Source organism: Chenopodium album, chromosome 7, assembly GCF_948465745.1.
Source record: "Chenopodium album chromosome 7, dcCheAlbu1.1, whole genome shotgun sequence".
Taxonomy (NCBI): domain Eukaryota; kingdom Viridiplantae; phylum Streptophyta; class Magnoliopsida; order Caryophyllales; family Amaranthaceae; genus Chenopodium; species Chenopodium album.
Genome location: NC_137840.1, coordinates 3,994,971 through 4,017,048, shown reverse-complemented (window position 1 = coordinate 4,017,048; position 22,078 = coordinate 3,994,971). Strand labels below are relative to the sequence as shown.

Sequence of the window (22,078 nt, the reverse complement as noted above, 5' to 3'; positions counted from 1 at the left end):
ATATCATATGTTTATATATTAAATTTTATTTATTGGTTATTTATCTATAAATCATTTTATGTACGATTTCAACGATTGTAGTTCTTAGGCTCGCATGTAAACGGTAATAGCATCTTAGTGTTTGACGCATTTAGTGAAACGACATTTATTGTGTACTGTTATTATCTTTAAATATTGTACATACTAATTTATGTACTAATAATTTTTCTTTCCCCCTTCCCTTCCTCCTTTTCTTTTTCGAGATATATATAGCTATTTATGACATTCTTATCAAATAATTATGAGACATGCAAAGGCATATCTTTCTATATTCGTGGCCCTACCAAATTTGACAAATCTACACGCGTGGTCTCCCAATTTGGTGAAATAAATTGACTTACTACTCTCAAGAACTTTTTTTAGCAATTGAGCGTCTTTGGTTTATGACAATAATTACTAATTCTTGATACATGTTTATTAGGATTTAATTAATAGGTTGATAATAATTTTAAGTTTTATTAGCTTAATTAATTTTTATCTTCAAATTTGTTTTCTAATTACCATAATAGGATGTTCTTGTGTTGTTTTAGGAAAGAGAGTTAAGGGCTTTGAACAATAGATTAAGTTCAATTTTAATTTGGTGCGTTGATTAAATATGTATTTTTAATTGTGCATATGTAAACATGAAATGCATGATAATGCGTTTTCTTTCTTATATAACTACTTAATGGCTTTTAAGAGTACTAACTAATAATCTCTCTCTCTCTCTCTCTCTCTCTCTCTCTCTCTCTCTCTCTCTCTCCCCTTTTCATTTAAATTCTTTCCGACTTTATCTCCCCATTCCCTTTTTTAAATGGATTTGAAATTATAAGTTCACTTGCTCACATTTCACTCGTTTTTCCTTTATTGATGGCCCAAACTCTTTATCTATCTATTTCTTCTGCCCTAATCCTTCTTGTCCTTGTTCCATTCTAAAAAAAAGGCATTTAAAACTATAGATTGTACTTTCTCGCTCTCCTTTTCCCCCAACATCTATCTTTCTTTCGTTTTCACCTAAGCCTTCTATCTCTTTCAGCTTCTATTTATCTCCCTCTTTCTTTCGGCCTCTCTGATCTCTCTCTCTCTCTCTCTCTCTCTCTCACATCCTAGATCATTTTTCTCATCACTTGGCTCCTCTCCCCCATCTCTTGGTTCCTCTCTCCTAGCCCTTCTCTGTCTATCCTTCGACATGCCCTTTACTTTTAGCTCATGGGGTGCCTTTTCTCTTTCCCTTTTAAACAACTTTTTCTCTCTTTTCATAGCAGCTTTCTCTCTGAGGCCCTCTCCCCCCCCCCCTCTTGTGACCTTGTCTTCTCTCTCTTTCTTAGCACCTTTATGTCTCTCTCTCTCTCTCTCTCTGCGTTGCCTTCTCTATATATCTATCCATTCTTTCTCTTTCTCCTAGACTTTTTTTCTCTCACGATCCTTCTCTTCCTCTTTTCCCGCCCTTTTCACTCTTGGCTCCCTCCCTTTTTTTTCCTCTCTCGACCTATAGCTTCCTTTTCTATCCGCCCTACTTTTTTCGATCCCTCTCCTCCTATTTATTCCTTTATATCTCTCTTCCTCTCCTTTCTCAAGTCTCTCCCACTCAATTTTGTAGTCATAAATTTGTAGCTCTATTTTTTTCAATTTTTCTCGTAAGGTTTTTCAAATTATATTGTTGTTTAGTAAATGTGAGTCGAATTCATTAAAATGGTGGTAATTAATTGGTGCAATGTTATGTATTAAGTAATAAAAACGCTTTTGATACATGTTTATTACATTTTAATTATTAAATTTATGATAATTTTAAGTTATGTTCACCTAATAATTATCCTCAAGACTGTTTCTTATTTAACATTAATAATTTGTTCTTTTATAGTTTTACAAAAGAGCTTCTATAGGTTTGAATAATAGTATGTTGACTTTGAATATAGTTAGTTAATTAAACATGTAACTCTGGTAGTACTCAAACTAAACAAAGCTTCTTTGAGTTTTTTCATGTGAATTAAGTAGGTTGTAGATTCCTTAAATTTATTATTGAGGAATGAGTATACATGTGTAATTTGGAGTTAGAGAGAGAGAGAGAGAGAGAGAGAGAGAGAGAGAGAGAGAGAGAATTTAGTTGGGAATTACATCCTTCGTTTTTTTAGTTGGCACCGTTTGACTTTTATAGTATTCACACAACACACTTTAATTCGCTTTTGTGGTTTATAAATACGATAAAAAATATTCATGTGAGATCTTGTTTGAATCATTTTAATGTATATTGTATTAATATCCACTTTTTATAATTTTGCAATGATGCTAATTTAATTAGAGATATTAATCGTAAAAACATGCGTTGGCAAACGTGGTAATAGAAAGGTGTTATAGGGAGGGAGGAAGAAACTATTGGGATTGATATCAAAAGACATAATTAGTACCAAAAAAAAAAAAAAATAAAGGTAACTCATAAAAAAAGGTAATATTGTCAAAAGTATTGAAATAGGTTTTTAATTTTGCCTTCCCTAAAAAAGAATGCAGACTTTGTAATACTACCTCCGTTTCTTTTTAGTTGACACGTATTCCTTTTTAGGAAGTTTTTTTTTAGTTGACACGTTTCCTTTTGGGGTAACTTTTTTACCTTGCATTTACAAGCTACCCCACTTGATTTTTCATTCTCTCTCACTCTCTCTCCTCTCCTTAATACATGTGCCTAAATAAAACGCGTCAACTAAATAAAAACGGAGGAAGTATGAGATAGAGGAAGCAGTACCTAAATTAGTGCTTAATTAAATAAGTCTCATTGTAATCAAACTGAGCCAATTTTGAATGATTCCAAAATTCATACTATTGTTAATGACTGTAGTAATTAGTTAATGATTACAAAATTGTCACTCTTATTTATAATAACTTTGTATATGGGGTATATTTCAACCCTATTGGATCTAAGAAACTTATCTTTCCTGTTTGCTCCTTGAGGCTTATTTCAAAGCTTGCAACAAATATATATCCGCCACTTTCTTTGTGTACAGGGACAGTCTCCAAAAGAACCTTTAATTTGTCCTCAACCTTTTGTTTCTGTCATCATGAAAAAGTAAGTTTAGGACCTTACCAGGTATACAAAATAGAGATAGATAGATAGAGAGAGAGAGAGAGAGAGAGAGAGGGGGGGGGAAGAGAGAACAGATATTAAGACAATAAAGTTCTTCATGATTTCATTCATCCCGTGTAGAATGAAATCAAAGAGCCAATAACCAATCCATCTAAACTTTCAGATAATATTATGATGCTCTATATTCTAATAAGTTTGAATTACCAAAATATACCATATACAGAAAAAAAAGTCGCCAAACACAGATAAGTGCACATATATATATATATATATATATATATATATATATATATATATATATATATATATATATATATATATATAGGCTGAATAAAATCATCACAAAGGTATGATATAAATTCATCCAAGAAATGATGGTTGTCATAATATGCAACCAAGGTCTGCTGGCCTAGCCCTACCTAATCTGGTCAAAGTACCAAAATCAAAGACCAATGATGCTCATTTGCAAGCCCATTTAACTTGGTGATGCATGCATTAACTCAACCAAGAATAGGTTTCATGCGACTCTCAATGCCATGAAGACATTCTACTTAACCATGTTCCTCTTTTCATATCTTTGAAGCTATGAATATATACTTCTGATTAACTAAATATATCCAAAAATACTTTCCTACCTTGTATTTAAACATGACAGCATGACAGAATGAAGAATGATGCATCCATGTAATAAATGTATAATCAATTTGATTCTCTTCAAGTGCAAGCCTTGCCTTTTGGCTATCCACAGAGAAGGGGTGATGATATAACTACATTGTATCATCAATATCAACTCCAAGGATGTAATGTAGGTAGCATCTCAAAACTTATCCGGTCAATCAGGCAATAACAAACTTCCTGTTCAATAACAAACGGACAATCCACCACTCAAATAAGAAACAATACACAGCTAAAGGGTTTAATTAAGCTTAGGACTTGGAGTTCTGAATAGTTCATAAAGTCTGACATTACATTGAACATTTTAGGCTATATACAATTATACTACATTGAGTATAAGATTCAAGCAAATAATATAGGCTATATACAACTATACTACATCGAGTATAAGATACAAGCAAATGGTTTTGCCATCACATTGAACGTTTTAGAGCTTTATCTTACTTTCACCACGACCTCGTCCATACAATAATAATAGCACAACAATCTCAGGCAGATACTAAACATAATCCATTAATTAGAGATATTTTTTAAACCTCCCAAGTCAGCCAACCATGTTAATTGTGTGAAAAAATATAGAATGTTGAGTTTCATTGGTATGTCAATTTTAATCCATGAAGATCACATTGACTGGAAAACTGGCATAATCTCCTTTTAATTAGTGAAGATCCTATACCAAATCAAATAGAAAACTTTTAGCAATATGATATTCTACTTCTATCAAACTAATTACAAAAAACTAACTTATTCACTTCTGCCAATAAAAAGGCATGCCTTTCTATAACTAAGTTCCTCCAATGATATTAGCATCAAGCTTTAAACACAAAAACACCTAATAAAGCTGAATTAAATTCAGAATCAATATTAAATAAATAAATAAAAACCCAGAAAATCCAACTGCATAAAAACCCAGAAATGAACAAAAATTTAATCAGTCTAACATTCAAATAAAAGGAAAAATCTAAACGAAGAGATGAACATTGAACCAATTAGAACAAGAGAGAGAAAGCAAAAAGAACTATACTTGGACGTCGGATCGGGAAATCAACAAATTACCTTTCAAGTTACTTCAATGGAGAGGAAAGTTATTTTGCTTTAGTGGGGGGTTAGAGAAAGCTCTGAAGTATATATATATAAAAAAAAAAACCAAATATAAACTTCCCTGGCCATTTTTACAAGTAGATTCAACATAAGAACACAACATTAAGAAAATTTGAAACCGAATATAACAACAACAGTGCAAAATAAACCCTAACTTAAGCATTACCAAAAATTATTGACTTCTCCATCCATATGTAAATAACCACTCAAAACTCTCACTAATTCACTTACCAATCCACTAAAAACACTTCAAACTTCACAAAAAAATTGCAGAGACACCATGAAAAATACGTCTTGATTTACCTCCGAATATTAGAACATCTCCAGATTCTAATTTAATCTTATCAGCCTTTTCAGCATCTGCCTGATCACCATATAAAAATTCTGCAGAGTCACCAATGGAGAAAGACACAATAGGTATTCCTTTCCCAAGACTCTCCCGACTCTAATCCTTGTCCTGAAACAAGCAGATGAATGTATCAATCAAGGCAATGAGGTCCTAGAGCTTCACTTTGCTTGACATTATAGACTATAGAATCGTATAATTGTAGAACAAAAAAGCCAAGTTAATTTCCAGATAGGCAACTTACTCTTAACCTATTAAGGTGTTAGTTCCTTAACTTATTAAGCTGACAGACACTTTGGCCCTGTAGTATAGAGGCTATAGTGCATAAAGCAAGTCAGCAAACACCAGTTTCCTAATTTTATTCTACCTTTTGGGAGATTAGGTGGTCATTACTTATTAGAGACTATGAGTAAAGAAGTTGGAGTTTTTTTTTACCAAACTTCAAAAGATGTTCTTTATTGTGTGATACAATGCCCATTAACTTCAATTTTGGAGATCATTTACTTGTTTCTAAGAATTAACAAGATCCCATTTGACAGGAAACGAACAAGCAAGCAAACAAAAAAGGTCATAGCAACAGTAAGACAATTTCTAATAGGTATTATAGAAGAGTTGTCCAGATGTTTCTTCAACATGAAAGTGTTAGTTGTCACACTGAAATCTAAGCCATGTAATTTCAATACAAGAAAAATCAGATAAAACTTTCGAATTACGAGCCTGATGTAAACCGAGCTGTCCAGTTTGTGTATAATAATTTACAACTGGGAGAAGAATGTCTTCTACATTATTTGCCTCAGACTGTTTATCTATAAGAGAGTGAGAGTCATTGATGGCTCTTTCAACTAACATTAGAAATTCATGTGGAAGTGACAGTGGTTTTGCTTGATCAATTGGCCGATTTTTTACATATTTGCTGGCATCAGGATCCCAAAACTGACCAAAACACATCATGCTCAAATGCAACTTCCCTCCCTCACGAAAACAAGGCTCATAGAAACCTACAGGGCCCATTCCATGGTCATGACATTTCTTTAAAATGTTTGCCTACACGATACAGGATTTACCCATGTTAATATATTTAATTCCTTGTATTAAGTTAAAGTTTAAAAATGATGCGGAGCAAATTCTGCATCAGAAGTTCCTCTCCTCCTCCATAAGAAAGGAATATTAAGTAGTGTGTTTGTAACACAACAAAAAGAAGTAAATTGACCTCATTTTAAATTAGAAGAGTAACAATTTATTATTTTTTGATGACAAGGAAGAGTAAAATTTTAACCTAAGGAATAGTGACGATTTTATTAAAGCCAATGGTACAATACTACTCTACTGATCATTTAAACGGTTCTGATCTTATTGGCCACCATTAGGCTTGTCACATAAACATGATTTTACATTCTTATAAATGATCAGGTTAGCAGCATTAGGTGGCATGATATATTTACCTTCCAATGAAAAACAGATTTTCCAAATTTCAAAATATGGAGTGTTTCATCTCATCTAATGTGACAACAAAAACAAAGGAAGCTAAAAAAATAGTGGCACCTGATCGGAGGTTTAAAAGTAGCCCTTTAGTAGAACAATTCCAGATCTCAATCAATCAAATTAAAATTCCATCAATTCCACAAAACAGAAACAAACATCAACAACAACACACAAATCACAACACAGATAAGAAAATCATTACAGATATCCTAACATAAGAAATAGCTTTAGAATGCTTAAACCACCCCAAATATTTGAACTAATTAAATTAATTCGGAAAAGCTCCAATTTTAAAATGACCATAATTGAATCGAGAAAACCCCTAAATTTATGAACGAAAGTAAAATATGGAAAAGCCTGAAATTTCATCAGATTGAATTGAAAAGTTCCCAATGTACAGACGAACTAAATAGAGGAAACCATGAGAATGAACAATGAAGAGATACCTTTGTAGCAAGTTGCTATGTAAGAGCCATTTGATATCAAATTCAATCGAAAACTGCAATAAAGCCCACAAATGAACCACCACATAAACTACATTAGTTTCGTCTTGCATTTTTATAAGGGTTATAGATTGAATCAAAACCACCCCATAATTCTGAAATAATTTTTCACCCTCCATTTCTGCATATATAGAAATTAAAGCACCGCTCATAATCAAGGTACAAGAAATACAACGAAAAAAAGGGAAATGAACACAACCTTAAAGGAAGAAACAATGAAGCCCACCCAATCTTCATCAAACAATTACTCATACATCACTCATACAAAATAACACAAAATAAATAAATTTCAAACCGAATTTAACAATAATGGTACAATCGTTCAAATGTACCACTTCATATTTGACAAAAAAAAAAGTAGCCTAACATCAACTGAGCTTGTTTCTCAATCAATCAAATTAAAATTCCATCAATTCCACAAAACACAAACAAACATCAACAATAACACACAAATCACAGCACAGATCATAAATAAATCATTACATTCTAGAAATTAAAAACAAATCGACCATGCAATAATGTCTGAGTTTCTTCACCTCAAACTCGAATCCACCAAACCTTGCTCCGTCTTACTCCTTCTGCCTATTTTAGAAAAAAAAAAAAAACAGAGAAACTGGAGGATGAGAAAAAAAAAAAAAAAAAGACATTCATATTAAAGGTTAGATGAAAATTGAACCAATTTGAACAAGAAAGAGAAAGGGGAGATAGAATTGTACCTGGAGATCAACAATTCTGTTACAAATCAGACAATAATGCTACTAACAATATAAAAAATCAACCCAAAAAACATAAATCAATCAAATTCAACCCAAAAAAAAACCACCACACAATCGAAGAAGCACTAAAATTCAACCCAAAAAATGAAAATAAATAGAACAAATAAACCCTTAAAATATCGAAAAACAATAGAATAAATAAACCCAAAAAATCGAAAACAAATCGATCAAATAAACTCCTATTAAAAAAGAAACGATTTCGCACAAATACACCCAAAAGATTCAACCAAAAACATTAGAAAACAACAGGAACATATTAATCTGCAGTTTGGTAATAAGAGTTTTGGAATGAGGGTCCCAAACCTGAATTAAAGTTTTTCATACCAAAACAATTAAAATAAAAAGGTTGTTTAATTTTATACACACAATACTTGGGATTGTATGTTAAATTATTTGTTACTGGTATTATCGACAGTTCTAGCTATATATTGATATATGGTTCATCACAAATGCTTCATAATTTTAAACATTTAATTTAACATTAATATGTTAATCTATTAATTGTTATAATTATATACTTTGAATTCTAACATAATTATCGGCAATGACGAAATACCCATGTAATTGATTTCCATTGTTTGTATTGATTCTGAACAAAGTTTGGGTCTTAAAATTTGATTGTGGAGGAGGAAGGGGAGAGAGAAAGTACCTGCTCGGAGGAGGTCTATGTTGTATGGAAAGGAGCCGCAAATGGCAGCGACATTGATTATTGGTTTCGCTGCTGCTGTTCCCGCCTCCATTCTTATAAGAGGAAAAATCTAATCGAATAGATGAACAAAAGAAATAAACAAAAAATAAATCATAAATTCTTTTGTTTTGTACCTCAGAAACTGCTCCAATGGAGGAGATAGAGAGTGGGAGCGCCGAGAGGAGAAGGAAGAAGCCTTAAGAGTTAAGAGAGAGAAGACAGCTGGCGACAGCCAGGCCACCAAAGAAACAAAACAATAAAGGGCAAAATCGGCAATTCAATGAATTCAAGGACATCTCTGTAATAGCACCAGCGGGTACTATTCATAAGCTACAGTTAAAACTTTTGCATTTTTATAAGGTTTAAGGATAGCATATTAAATGAGGCTTATTCTTTTCATGGAATTATTGATAAAAATACATTGAACGAGATTAATATCTTCTCATATAACATAACAATACGACACGAATCGAACATGAAAAAAGTAGTTAAAGTAGTTAGTGTCAAGAATTATTTGCACCCGTTTAATTTCAAACACGAAGTCAAAGGTCACGAATACTAACATGACACGATACGATACGATTGCCATCTATTGGCACTTGCGCCGGTCCAGGACTCCAGCCCATCTCTGTGAGTGTCCAAACCTTGGACATTCTATGGGTCATTATTTCATCAATTTTCCTCGCTCATTTTTTTTTTTCGCCTTCCCACTTGTACGTTGTTCTATTTCTCTCCTCCCTTGAAGCGTACTCTGAGGTCTCCATTGAAGCGGCTTTGCAGCTTTCTTTCCTCCATTGAAACAGCTTCTTAGGTAAGATTAATTTATTGTTTCAATCATTGAATATCAGCTTTATATTCTAGGGTTTAGGTTTATGGTATTGTCAATTTATTTTTTTAGTAGGGTTCTTCTAATGTAGATTAATTGAACTATTGAATAGAATTACTGAACTTATGAAAACTAGAGATTTTGCTGCTGCAATTTTTTATGTCCAATTTACGTTGATATGCCTGAAAATTATGTGATTTTTCGAGCCTAATTTGACGATTGAATCAAATTTGGTTACTGATGTACTGGAGAACCCTTAAATGTTAGGATGGAATTATAAAAATGGACCGTTTCTTTCTGGGCCGCCTTCCCTGGCTCAGGGACGGGCCTGGTAAGATGTTGGCAGATTTCCATATAATTTCATGAAGGATGTGGGGTTTTTTGTCAATCCAAATTTGGGAAGCGATTTGATTGTTGAATAATTTCAGATATTTTGTCAAACATTGGTTTTGTAAAATCCGCGCTGTACCCATTTTGTGATTTTGATTTTGCTGTTATATGGCTGTTTCAGTCCCTGTATCTGCTACATTGCTGCTTAGAAGGTGGGTTTTGGATCTTTAGCTCGTAGTTGAACCTTGTTTTGTTCTTGGACTGATGTTGGTCATACAATCCCTCAAGTTGATGTAGTAAGGCAAAACCCCAAAACCCAAGCTGTGTACTTTTTCCAAGTGCAAGCTAGTGGGTTCTCAACCGGACTTGTATGTAGAAGGAATGCTTTTACTAATTTTACTGTAGATATTGATGTGTGGAAGAGATTTAAGTTACATCTATAATGGTGAAGTAGCAGAATTGGTGTCCTAGCAAAATCCAACAGCTATGGCTGACTGGCCATAGCAGGTTGGTGTATTTAGAATTGTTGATTTGCTCGTTTTAGAGGAAAAGAGAGAGAGAGAGAAATGGAGAGGGGGGATGGGGGGCGTTGTTGGATACCTTCTTAGCAAGAATGAGTTGAGTGTTCGAAAGAGCTATAACTTCCATTTGTGTTGAGATGATTGATGGATTGCTGGTAGTTGGGAAGGGGGTCAAGGATTTAGAAAGGGAAAGATAAGCAGTCATAGGTTGTGACTTGTGACTTTGTGAGATGTAAATGATAAAAATTAAGGTAGTATATGGACAATGGATTTACATAATATTGAACCTTAAATGAAAGTTTGTAATGTCAGAGAAACCAAAGGCATCTGATTCATCAGTCCTGTCAAATGTGTTATGTTGTCAGGCAATTATACAAAACTTCTGATAAGAGTAGCTAGGAATTTTTCTGAGTTATCAAGTATATCAATCATGGATTACTGAAGGAGAGCTGCATGAATTTAAGCTGCAGTTTCGTACTCCTTACTTTTTAAAGTTTTATGTTTGCTGAAACAGCTGTTCATGTTGCTGTATATTTTTGTGACAGGAAGAAGAAATGGCATTGAATCATGCAAGGTCATTGAAAATTGCCATGAATTCAATGGAGCCAATGCGGATGATTGGTTTGAGGACATATGCTGCTGGGAAAGCAAAAAAAGGGTCTAAAGGAGGTGGAGCTTCTGATGCTCCTAAGGTATCATCTCTCAGCAAAGAAATTAAGGCTACCACTGTAGTGGGAGCTAACATACTGAAGGAGGGCACAGATCCTAAGCTACGACCAGACTCTGAGTACCCAGATTGGCTTTGGCACCTTCTTGACAAGCGACCAGCCTTGAGTGAGCTGCAACGGAAAGAAGCTGAAGATCTCCCTATTGAAGATCTTAAGCGCTATGTTAAGCTGGACAACCGAGCAAGAATCAAGGAAAACAATTCAGTCAGGGCTAAGAACTAGTTGAGCAAACCTTTTTTGCATAACATCATCTTTGGAAAGTTGGAGGCAGCAGCACACATGCCGGCTTGATTTCATAAGTGCAAAGTGAAGCTACTTAGAACAATATAGTTACCTGCCTTTGTTTCCAGTTGCAACTAAACATGGGTATGTTATTCCCTTGCTGTTTCCAATTTTTTATAATCTATTTGTATTGGTGCAATTCAAATTTTGATAGTTTCCAATGCTGTGGGATACTAGCTCTTCCCCTTCATATATGGGTTGGACCGTAGTAGTATACTGGTTCCTTGTTGAGACTAGTACAATCATGGAGATAAATTCCTAGAGTTTTCTGTTTCTGAGATATCTGCACTATCATCTGAGTTGTCTAAATCCCAATTTCAAATCCTCTGTCTGAAGATAAAGTCCATTTGGCTACTGAGAACTTGATGTTTGTGTATTGCTTGGCTAGATTTTTTAGTTTAATTATGAGCACTCTATAGTAGAGATGTACCTGGAACTAAGTGAATTATGAATGTAGCGACATTGTACAAATCTGGGAACTAGTTTACTCAGTCAGCCAACTAGCATCATCTTAAATGGTAAATATTGCATAAATTCCTTGCCAACACCCCCCTCACAAAATATAATAAAAATTAAAAAATTGCAAAAATTAATGTGAATAATATATAGATCTGAGAACTGGTATACTCAGCCAATGCTCTAATTCAATGACCTATAGCTAGAGATTGCATTCACTGAAGTACTGAACCACCAGCATACATTGATTTTAGCCTTCAGTTTGCGTGCATATGACACACTAACACGAGTACTGCTGGCCAGTAGCTTAAGCTTAGCTAGTGTGGATTAGGAGTGATCCATATGGGTGACCCCCAATATAAAGGCAAGCTTGCATCGTCTGGAAAACAGGGCAACGAACAAATGCATTTCTCCTCCAAATCAAACACCCCAACATCATTACTATTACAATGATCATCGGTGAAGTAAACACAATTTGCCTTACAACCAGGAAAATCTGACGCTGACAATGCCAAGGAGGCACTCTCACCTACAAACACCACCCCATCTCCCAAACTCCTCACCGGCTCCCAACACACACGCCCAGGTTCATACTCACAAAACCGATACACCTCAAACCCTACAGTCCGGTACAGTTCACAATATGTCCTGATGTCAACTTCTGTTTCCAAACATCGGGTTAACAGCATTAGCTCCCCATTAAACAACACCAAATACCGCAGATCACATGGTATCAAACTCACAGATTGCCAAATGGTTATATCACAAACCCCTTCAACACCAACTCGGAAACTCCCAACATCCCCTACATGATTAACAGCATAAAACAACCCTTTAGATTCATTGTAAATCACATCCTCAGCAGTAAAATTTGAAACCGGAACCCACACCCAGTGATCCTCAGAGGTGTTACAGAAAACCAATTCAGTTGTTTTATACAAAAAAGAAGTGGTAATACCGAAGGCAAATGATGGAGACCCATTTGAAGGAGGAGAAGAAAGAACAAGTTTCCGAATGAAATCATCCCTCATTTGCTTCATCTCAAGGGGGTAAATCTGACCAGTTAACTGATCTTGAATCAAGTATTCTCTACCAACATTTGAAAACCTGAAGGAGACAACACCAGGAAGAGCCGAAAGAGGTGGTAGGAAAACTTTAGATTTGCTAAGAGGATTAAGGCAGAACACTTCAGGGGTGCCAGTGGTGAGTATAAGATTTCCATGGCAAGAACCAAGGATTCGACGAGGGTAGGATGACTCAGGAAGAGATAACGTATGTAGCTTATTAGTAAGGAAGTTGTAGAAGGTACGACGAGGGTCAGTATCAGTGACAGTTAAGTTAGTATAAGGGGTGATAGACGTAGTAGGCGGCGGAAGAAGCAGCCATGGGAGTTGACACGGGAGAGTTTGAGGTGGGGCTATAGGAAGAGATACTCTCCAGTTGGAACAAACCGCTCGAAGGCGGATGTAATCGGAGTAGATTGTGACAGTTTGCGCGATTTTAAGGAGGATGTCATCAGGGATTTCAGACCAATCAACTTGAATTTCTGTGTTTGCCATATGAATTTGTTCGTTGGGTGTATCGTGTATGAGTTTTGAGAGATTATTTGGAGTTGATGAAGGTAATGCATGATAATTAAAGACGTTATATTCGTGGACTTGTTAACTTCTTACAAATTCAAAGACGTTGAGTTCGTGGAATTATTCATTAAAAATAAATAAATAAAAAGAATTTGTGGACTTGGATTAACCACTCTTTTGTTTTTCCAAATAAATGAATGGTTTGTGAATGCCGACACCATTACACCAACCTAAAAAAATTGATCCATAGCTAGCAAATTTAAACTTGTCCCACCCTACTAGGATTATATATTTAGGGTGCTGATATTGTCCGGACTCAGGACTAAAATAACCACTTTTAAGGCAAATTATTTACTCGCTGTCCATAAATATTTGAACATTAAAATTTGTTTAACTTTAATTTAATAAAATATTTTGTCACCTTCCCCAAAAAAAAAAAAAAAAAAAAAAAAAAAAAAAAAAACAAAAAAAAAAAACACCGTCCTTACCGCCCTACTATCCAATACGCAATAACAGTACACAAATCAATAATAATATAATAAATTCAACAATAACAATATATTAATCAACAAAACATTAAATAGATTTTTTTTTATTTTTTTTTTTATAAAATGATAATATTTATATTAGATGCATGAAATATTCCAGAAAACATAAAGCATGTAAACCTAGATTCACATTTATGAAAGAACTTTTTAGCAATTTGAGTCAAGTAAAAATACCTAAAATTCAATTAAAAAAAAAATTATATCAAATATGCTACAACCGTATACAAACCAACAATTACAGCATACAAACTAATAATAACTGAAATTCAAACAAAAAAAAAAAATAATAATAATAATAATAACCGTATACAAAGAGGGCGTCCCCATTGATCTTGTACATAAACAATTTTTGTTTATTCATAGGGAAAACCGCTAATTCAAATAGCGATTCTACTCATAAACGCCCATAAAATAGCACATATTTACAATATTACCACAATATCACTAAATAAACATTTTTTTTTTTATGATGATCACCTTGAAGGTTTTCATATATGAATTCTTCATGTTGTTTTGTTTTATCCCTTATGTACTTTTTCTAAGTTTTTGTTTATCTTGCACATGTTTTATTGCTGACGTTCTTTACATTCAACCTTATGTTCTTTGAATTTAACTATTATGGTCTTTGATGTATTGAACTATCATAATGGATGGTTTTATATATGTCCTCCCTCCGTTTCATAATGATATTCCTGTTTAGAATCTTTGACTTTTTAAAAATAAGAGAGAATCTTCTAAATTTCTCTTAATCTATAAGAAAAAATATAGTCACGTGGGATCTAGTTTGATTCGTTTTGATAAGTAGATTATTAATATCTAACTTTTATAATTTTTGCTAGTGTGAAATTAAAGATATTTACGGTCAAAGATGGATCAAAATTTGCATCTATTTCCGTAAATAGGAACATCATTTTGAAACGGAGGGAGTATTCTTAAATTAGATTTTAACATTATTTTTAATACGAAAAAAATAAGAAAATAACACCATAATTTTACAAAAAAAAAACTGAATTATAACACCACATAAACTCAAATTTTTATTATATCACCACAAAAGAAATCAAACAATTTAATTTCACCACTATCTAACGGATTTTTGGATGAGGGGCTCATTATAAACATGTGTCACTGATCGATTTGTTTTTTAAAAAAAAAAATAAAAAAATGTGGGAGCTCCCTTTACTCCTTTAGTGCTTTAACTGGTAAAAATGTTTCACCTAATTTTTTAACCCCTTTACTTTTCTTCCTTTTTTTCTTTTCATTAAGGTAATGGGCATATGCTGTCCACCGTACTCTTCTTTTTATTTTTATTTTTATTTTTATTTTTATTTTTTTTTTTTTTTTTTGACAAAGTGTCCACCATACTTGATTACTTGGTAGTTACTTATTCTTTTCCTCCTAGACAAATACAGTGGCAGTGTCACTCCACACTTGATCAGGCAACATCTCGTAGCAACTTCCTGTCTCCGATCACCGCCATCCGTCTTCGACTACCGACGAACATCTTGAGCTTCGTCTCATCTCTTTCTTTTTTTGGGTAAATAGACTCATCTCTTCATTCTTTTTCCCAATTGTTTGCTCTACATTCCAGAAATCCCTATCACCTTATGTTTAATTTATGTGCTTTTTGTTTATTTCTGTTTTTGGCCTTCATTTCATTAAAAGCATCACACTTTATGATTTAAGAAGTCTGGCAGAGTAATTATAATGTTTTAAACAGAGTTTTATTATAGCCTAGCTCCACTCTGGTACTCGGGTGTATGCGAGTATGTGTCTAAGTGTCCGAACATTTTTCATAATTTTGCTCTACATTAATGCTTGAAATATCTTATGTGGTACTAGTGTACAATCAAATACCCATTTAACATATTTTTCCATTTAACAATCACACAATTTCAAAATCTTTTAGTTGGTAGGAAACTCGCCTTGTGACTTTGAAGTCACAACTTCGAGCCCCACTAAATACAAAATGCTTGAGAGGTAGGGGGATTCCCTTACCCCTCCCCCCCTCTCGTTTGCTGCTTTAATAATTCTTTATTTATCGTTTTAATTTGCTTCCTAATAATTGTTCTTCATGAAATATTAGTTCTGTGGCAAACATGGCAACACCCAGGATGCCAGTACTCAAATGTCTAGAGAGATACGAAGATCTCAATGACTTTGCTATGCAGGATTTTTCGAAGGACGATTGGACAGATGATATGGTCTTATTTGAAGATGCACTCCCTCTCACAGTTCTCTCTAAAGAAGAAACAACTCAAGCGATCAAACGAGTGATCAGAGGGATTTCTGTAGCAATGACAAAAAAAGTTGCTTATGATGTGTTGCTGCTGGCATGGAACTTAAAATCCGAATCAGATCCTAGTACAAGAGTCTTTCCTGCCAGTTCTGCTAGACCTGTCACTGGAAACCCTTTAACACTTTCAGACCTCGAGTCTGCTTCAGCTGGTATTGGATCCCAAATTGTTGATCCAGTAGGGGTTGTGAGAAATTCACTCGAATTAAACCGTGCTGGTTGTTACTATGCTGCCTCTATGCTAAGGTTGTTTACCAAAGATGCTTCCTCTTGGGTAAAAGCACAAGAGCATATAAAGGAAAATTACAAGAGATTTACCGGTCAAAGGTTTGATTTAGGGGAGTTTGACGTCTGGGGTCCAAGTGTAGATGCCCTCAGGGGACTGTATCAAACAAACTTGATATATCGTAAGACTCTAGGACAAATACTCTACTTTGTAAATGGCATTGAGGAAGGAAAACAGATGACTCGATTGCTTTTTGAACAACATCTCGCTTTTACAGGAATGCATATTGTTGAGCTATTCTGCAGAGGATGTACAGGACTCAATGCAGCTCGACCAGATCTTCTGAATGTACTGTATCATCGCGGTAATCAAACAACACTTGAGCAGTTAGAAAAAATCCTTAAGGAGTATATGGGATCAGAGGATGAGGCGAAGAAAAGAGAAACATATAAGTTTGCTCGTCTCTATGATCCAATGATGTTCTCTCACCTTCAAACAAAGAATTGTGCTGAAACGGTATGTGTTCTTGCTAATATAGACAAATTATGTGGGAGTGTTGGTTCAGGAGATGTTATGGGAATTGCAGCTATTTCTGTAATGGGTGATCTTCCTAAAAAGAGATGTAGGCAAGTTGCACAGAAAATCTTTGATTACTATTCAAAACCTGGAATGAAGGATAACATCCGTGTGCCGTGCCATTTTAAATGATAAATCTTGATCAAGATCAAACCCCATTCGGCCCTCAGTTGAGAAATTTGAACCCGTTGGTATCTGTGGAGGTTGAATCAGTGAAAGTATTAGATATGTGTTTATGATTATTGACTGTTATATTGCATAAGTATCAATTATAGAATATGATGAATCAAATATTTACATTTGTATCAATTATTGACTCTGTTATTTTGCAGACTTAAAATATGTGTTTATACTTTCATCGCATTCTATATACACATATTTTTGACTTTTTCGAAGTTAGTTAAACAATTATGGTGCCTGCATTAGATCAATTTTCATCAACAATTTGGAACCCCCTGAAGATCTTTGGGTGCATCAACAATTTAGCTTGAACATATTAGTAAATAGCAAAACACGCTTGGGCATAAATCTAGTTTTATTTCAAACGACATCCAATTAAGATTAAATTCATAGTAGTAAATAGCAAACTGATGACATAATCACAATGGAAGAAACCTAATTCAATCCTGAGTTTGCTAAAATTTCCAAGCAATATCAACTGCATCACGCTTCAAGAAGGACGATAACAGGGAAAACAAGAGCGACAATTTCCCATTTCACATCTCAAGAATTGTGGGATCTTGCTTGCCAACAATAGAAGGTCTTTATCCCAATCCTTGGCATTCCTCTTGCCACCAACACGTGCATGAGTCATATTAAGGTAAGTGAGATTCTTTTGGCCTTCCAATATTAGTGATAGACCATCGTCACTTAATTTACAATACTTGAGTGACAAATGTGTGAGACAAGGAAAATCATTTGCAATAGAAATTGCTTCATGCACCTTTATATCACCATACAACTTTAATTTATGAATTTGATTCCAGAGCAAACCGATGCCTCGAACGCATGATGCATCACAATCCACTTCTACCAAACCTTTCCAACATGATGCAAAATCCCGAAACTTAAGTAGCTTAGGCAAACCAATGTTGCAGATAGTCAGGCTCGTAATTGAAGGCAACCTACAAGGCCAAAGCTTGATGTCATTGCAATCATCATCATAGAAGGTGTTATATCAAATCTATTAAAATAGATTAATCTATAAAATTAAATGGAAACCAAATTAATCAGGACATTGCTCGGGGCAAAAACTAGTTATATCCAAAAACTCAAACCTGCAGTAAGTAATGGGGAAATGCAGGAAGGAATTTGACAAGCAAGCTTACCTTTGAGCAATGAAACGATAGGCATATATAGTTAAGTTCCTGTGGCGGAGTGCAAGACTTGTATAATAATGTTGTGTGGGTAGGTTGCGATTGAGATGAAGCTCAATCATCTTCCACAACCTGTTGCGCTTCGGATATTGGCAATGAGATGTAGTGCTGAACACAGAGCAATCGCGCAAATCGAAGGCATGGCATGGTGGGAAGAGTGCATCGAGGGTGGCATTGAGCCAGGACTTGAACACTAAGCAAGTTGACAGGAGAAGCATATTCAGACCCAATCGCTTCATAATGCTAACCAATATTTCATGGTCCATGTCATCCCAACTTCTTCTAATGAGATGATTGTCACTCGGACTCTCCCCATCAACCTCAACAACTACATTTCTTCTTACATGCTTCCTCAATGGCAATGGCCTTTGCCAATCAGGTCTTGGCCTTTTCTTTGGGTTTGAGTTTGAGTAGATCAGCATCAATGCAGTAGTTAAAAGCTACAAGGAATTAAAAATCACATTTAGCATCAGAGTAAACAAGTAAAAATCACAAGTAGAGAACAAATGGATCACATTTGCAAGCTATTACTCCCTCCGTATCAGAAAAAATGCAACCAACTTGCTTGGCACGGACTCCTAAAGACAAATTGCTAATTGTGAATTAAGGGTGTTTTGGGGGGAAATTAGGAGAATGGGTTAAGCTGATTATGAACCATCATAATCAACAGTTCAACACCACAACCTTCATCATCAACAACCACACAAACCACCATCATTGGCGGATCCAGGTTTCTTCGGGTGCTGGGTCACCACCAACTACTAATCAATAATTAATGCAACAATATTATAAAAACTAATAATTATTTTTTTAAAAAAAATTACATTCCAAAAGTAATAAATATCCTTATTACAACAAAAAAAAAACAAAAAAAAAAAAAAATTACAATTACTCTCCACGAGTTTTCATGTTTTAATATTGATCTAGAATATCATTTATGTCAACATTAACATATATCTCTCTATATAAGTAATCAAGCAATCATTCAACGTTCAACATTTGGAGGAGGAGGATTTTGTGGAGGAGGGGGATTTTTCGGACCAAAGAAACTTGTGATATCACACAATTTTTTTACTTTTCATTATGAAAATTAAGTTACATTATCAATTAGATTAAGCAAACCACTATTGCTTCAAAAATCCAAGTTAATTATACACACTAACTTGATAATAAAGTATAGCTAAAACACTAATAGTGAGCTTAGCATTGAACATATACAAATTCAAAGCAATTATTCAAAATCACTAATCACTATATCCAATTGGCCACTACTAATATCAAATTCAAAAAAGTCAGGAAAGCAATTATCCAGACTAATCAATTCCAAAACAAAAATCAGAAACCCTAGGTTCTTAAATCTTACCCCTAGTTTCATAGATTAAATATGAAATCATCAATTTTACTAGTCTATTGCCAATTCGTAATATCAATGTCAAAGAATAAAAAAATCAGCAATTTAATATTATCAATTCCTAAAAAAATCAGAAACCCTAACTCCCTAATTTGATAAATTTAATAACAAATTAACAATTTCAAAGAACATACACACTAATTGACTAGATTAAATAATATAAACAACTCAATTAACCACAAAATCAACGTGTATAATACGAAATTAAAAACTTAAAAATCAATTAAGTTACATAGAAGAGTCTAAGGGCACACAAGAAGGTTGTAGGAGTGGAGTGAAGCTATGCGGACGGAGATGGGTGGAAGGTGCGGCGGCCGGCGGGGCGGTGCGGTGGTAGGAGACAGCGAATCAGTGGTGTCAGTGTAGCGAGAAGAGTATGTTACGGAGTATTATGTCAATGTTGTTTTGATTTTTCCCCTTTCAATTCCTTCATTCAGCTTTTTTGTTTTTTCAATTTTTTATTTTTTTTTTGGCTAGGTCACGGGACCCACGTGACCAAGGGTGTTTCCACCATGGATTGGGTGTAAACCATATAGGAGTAGGATCAATGTACTCAGTTTCCTTTGCAACATAATCTGAAAAGTATATACTCTCTTCGCAGCTGCAAAAATCAGAAGCCTGAAATGATAAGGATGAATTCAACCCCAGAAACAGCAGCTTACCATGTAATGTTTCTTGTGACACCCATGAATTACTGATTGTATCAAACTTATAAACAACAACATTTTCAACGTCTTTGTTGATATACCGCGATACAAGTAATATCCCATCATCATCCTCAGAGCTGACAAGATAATCGTGCAGCCTATTATCAGGCTTTGCACGAGGAATTTGAGCATCGATCACCTTGGTTGTTGGCTCAGAACTACGAAGGTCACAAATCGTCAGTTCATCTCCATAAAGTCCATAAGATAACGCTGAAAGTATACCATTGTAATATACAGCATCCTCAGTGGATCTGTGTGCATCAGGTATAAAATTCAAGGGAACAAAATTCCAACGTGTATCGCCCCTTTTGCAATAAGCTAATTGACTGCCAGATTGAATGATTGCAAGGGCGATGCAATCAGCTCCATCTGCAGGATAACAGGACAATATTATTTTCTTAACATACCAGTCTCTCATCTGAGTTAGACTCAGGTTTTGTGGGTATCCGTATTGGTTGCTTATCCTGTAATAGGCCTCAGGATTATCGAACAATTCAACATCAGGGAAATCAGAGAGCCGAGGCAAATTAATCCTGTCCTTGGAAATTGGGTTTAGGCAAAAGATTTCACCGGTTAACCCAACTATGATAAGGCAGCCATGAGATGAGCCAACAATTCGGTGAGGAGGAAAAACTTCAGGAAGGTTCACATAGTATTTGCTGTCATCAGAAATAATGCTAATAAAATGACAGCATCTTTTATCTTGTGAACCTGCAGGCTCCTGCAGTTGTTGTTCAAGCAGCATGAGCAGAGGAGGGATAGCTACACGGTGGGTTGGAAGCTTGGGCAAAGTCGACGCCCAATCTTGACAAACCAATCGGAGAGACCGATAATCAGAGATTGTTGTGAGTTTATCTGCTATGTTTCCTAGACAATCGCCACAAATTTCAGACCAGGCCATCCCCAATCCACTCCAATATAGGACCATTTGCATTTTATTTATAGGCATAGCACTAGTTATGCTGACCTTTTCCATTTTGAAAGTTAATTAGCACTCGAAACCGGGCTTTATGTATGAACTTTTCTGCTTGCAATAAAGCTTTTTCTTCAAAGACTGTTCTTGCTGTTGTTTTCTCAGACGTCAAAATGATTAAATGTATCATAATTAATGATCTATTTAATTCGTCCACCCTGCTTTCTACAATAAGAAACCATTTTGTGCTCAACTTGCATAATAAAACTGTAATATAAAGTTAATAACATAATGTTATTTGAGAATTCGCAATAAGACACCAAAGAGTGGAAAACAATACCACTAAACAGAACATGTTATTAGATGATTTCTAAGACCGTCTAACAAAAGCATCGATTAATACTATTTCCAAAAATAGGATTTACTACTCCAATCCACTAGTCTCAAAGCATTATAACCGACTTAGGCTTGTATGTGATCAAACTTGCCTTCAACACGAGCTTCTATATGGTGGCCCATTGAAGATTTCTATAGAAGGTGATATAATGTTACCTTTCAATGACTTGTACAATAATTATATTCTTTTGGCTTTGTCAAATGCACCGTCCAATAATAATAAAAGGAAAGAACTAGTCGT

General features: G+C 34.7%; 5 protein-coding genes and 1 long non-coding RNA gene across 9 annotated transcripts; 2 read left to right on the top strand and 4 right to left on the bottom strand.

The window, feature by feature from the left end:
• Nucleotides 1-2,760: 2,760 nt before the first annotated feature.
• LOC145638834 (uncharacterized) lies at nucleotides 2,761-8,888 on the bottom strand. Of its 3 annotated transcripts, XR_014114711.1 has the most exons (6): nucleotides 8,627-8,888; nucleotides 7,738-7,783; nucleotides 7,145-7,197; nucleotides 5,174-5,327; nucleotides 4,826-4,887; nucleotides 2,761-3,060 (listed from the first exon to the last, which is right to left on the bottom strand). It is a non-coding gene; the product is annotated as an uncharacterized LOC145638834 (long non-coding RNA). The 3 variants fall into 3 exon arrangements; XR_014114712.1 differs by lacking the exons at nucleotides 4,826-4,887; nucleotides 7,145-7,197 and having other exon boundaries at nucleotides 8,627-8,882; XR_014114710.1 differs by lacking the exons at nucleotides 2,761-3,060; nucleotides 4,826-4,887 and having other exon boundaries at nucleotides 8,627-8,886.
• Nucleotides 8,889-9,319: 431 nt separating this feature from the next.
• On the top strand, nucleotides 9,320-11,625 carry LOC145638833 (large ribosomal subunit protein mL54-like). The gene is made up of 2 exons (XM_081689876.1): nucleotides 9,320-9,476; nucleotides 10,888-11,625. Exon 2 carries the CDS (start codon nucleotides 10,897-10,899, stop codon nucleotides 11,290-11,292), a length of 396 nt encoding a protein of 131 aa, XP_081546002.1. The 5' UTR covers nucleotides 9,320-9,476; nucleotides 10,888-10,896; the 3' UTR covers nucleotides 11,293-11,625.
• Nucleotides 11,626-11,676: 51 nt separating this feature from the next.
• LOC145638832 (F-box protein At2g26160-like) lies at nucleotides 11,677-13,367 on the bottom strand. The gene has a single exon (XM_081689874.1). The coding sequence runs from the start codon at nucleotides 13,365-13,367 to the stop codon at nucleotides 12,126-12,128; it is 1,242 nt and encodes a 413-aa protein (XP_081546000.1). The 3' UTR covers nucleotides 11,677-12,125.
• A 1,705-nt stretch (nucleotides 13,368-15,072) lies between these two features.
• On the top strand, nucleotides 15,073-17,392 carry LOC145640808 (uncharacterized). 2 transcript variants are annotated; one of them, XM_081692045.1, is made up of 2 exons: nucleotides 15,073-15,473; nucleotides 16,108-17,392. In XM_081692045.1, the coding sequence occupies exon 2, from the start codon at nucleotides 16,138-16,140 to the stop codon at nucleotides 17,164-17,166; it is 1,029 nt and encodes a 342-aa protein (XP_081548171.1). In that variant the 5' UTR covers nucleotides 15,073-15,473; nucleotides 16,108-16,137; the 3' UTR covers nucleotides 17,167-17,392. The 2 variants fall into 2 exon arrangements, with proteins under 2 accessions (XP_081548171.1, XP_081548170.1); XM_081692044.1 differs by having other exon boundaries at nucleotides 16,023-17,392.
• Nucleotides 17,393-17,563: 171 nt separating this feature from the next.
• Nucleotides 17,564-20,223, bottom strand: LOC145640807 (uncharacterized). Its single transcript, XM_081692042.1, has 3 exons — nucleotides 20,076-20,223; nucleotides 18,363-18,850; nucleotides 17,564-18,158 (listed from the first exon to the last, which is right to left on the bottom strand). Exons 2-3 carry the CDS (start codon nucleotides 18,830-18,832, stop codon nucleotides 17,705-17,707), a joined length of 924 nt encoding a protein of 307 aa, XP_081548168.1. The 5' UTR covers nucleotides 18,833-18,850; nucleotides 20,076-20,223; the 3' UTR covers nucleotides 17,564-17,704.
• On the bottom strand, nucleotides 19,642-21,504 carry LOC145639898 (putative F-box protein At5g55150). Its single transcript, XM_081691222.1, has 2 exons — nucleotides 20,351-21,504; nucleotides 19,642-19,723 (listed from the first exon to the last, which is right to left on the bottom strand). Exons 1-2 carry the CDS (start codon nucleotides 21,502-21,504, stop codon nucleotides 19,642-19,644), a joined length of 1,236 nt encoding a protein of 411 aa, XP_081547348.1.
• Nucleotides 21,505-22,078: the final 574 nt, after the last annotated feature.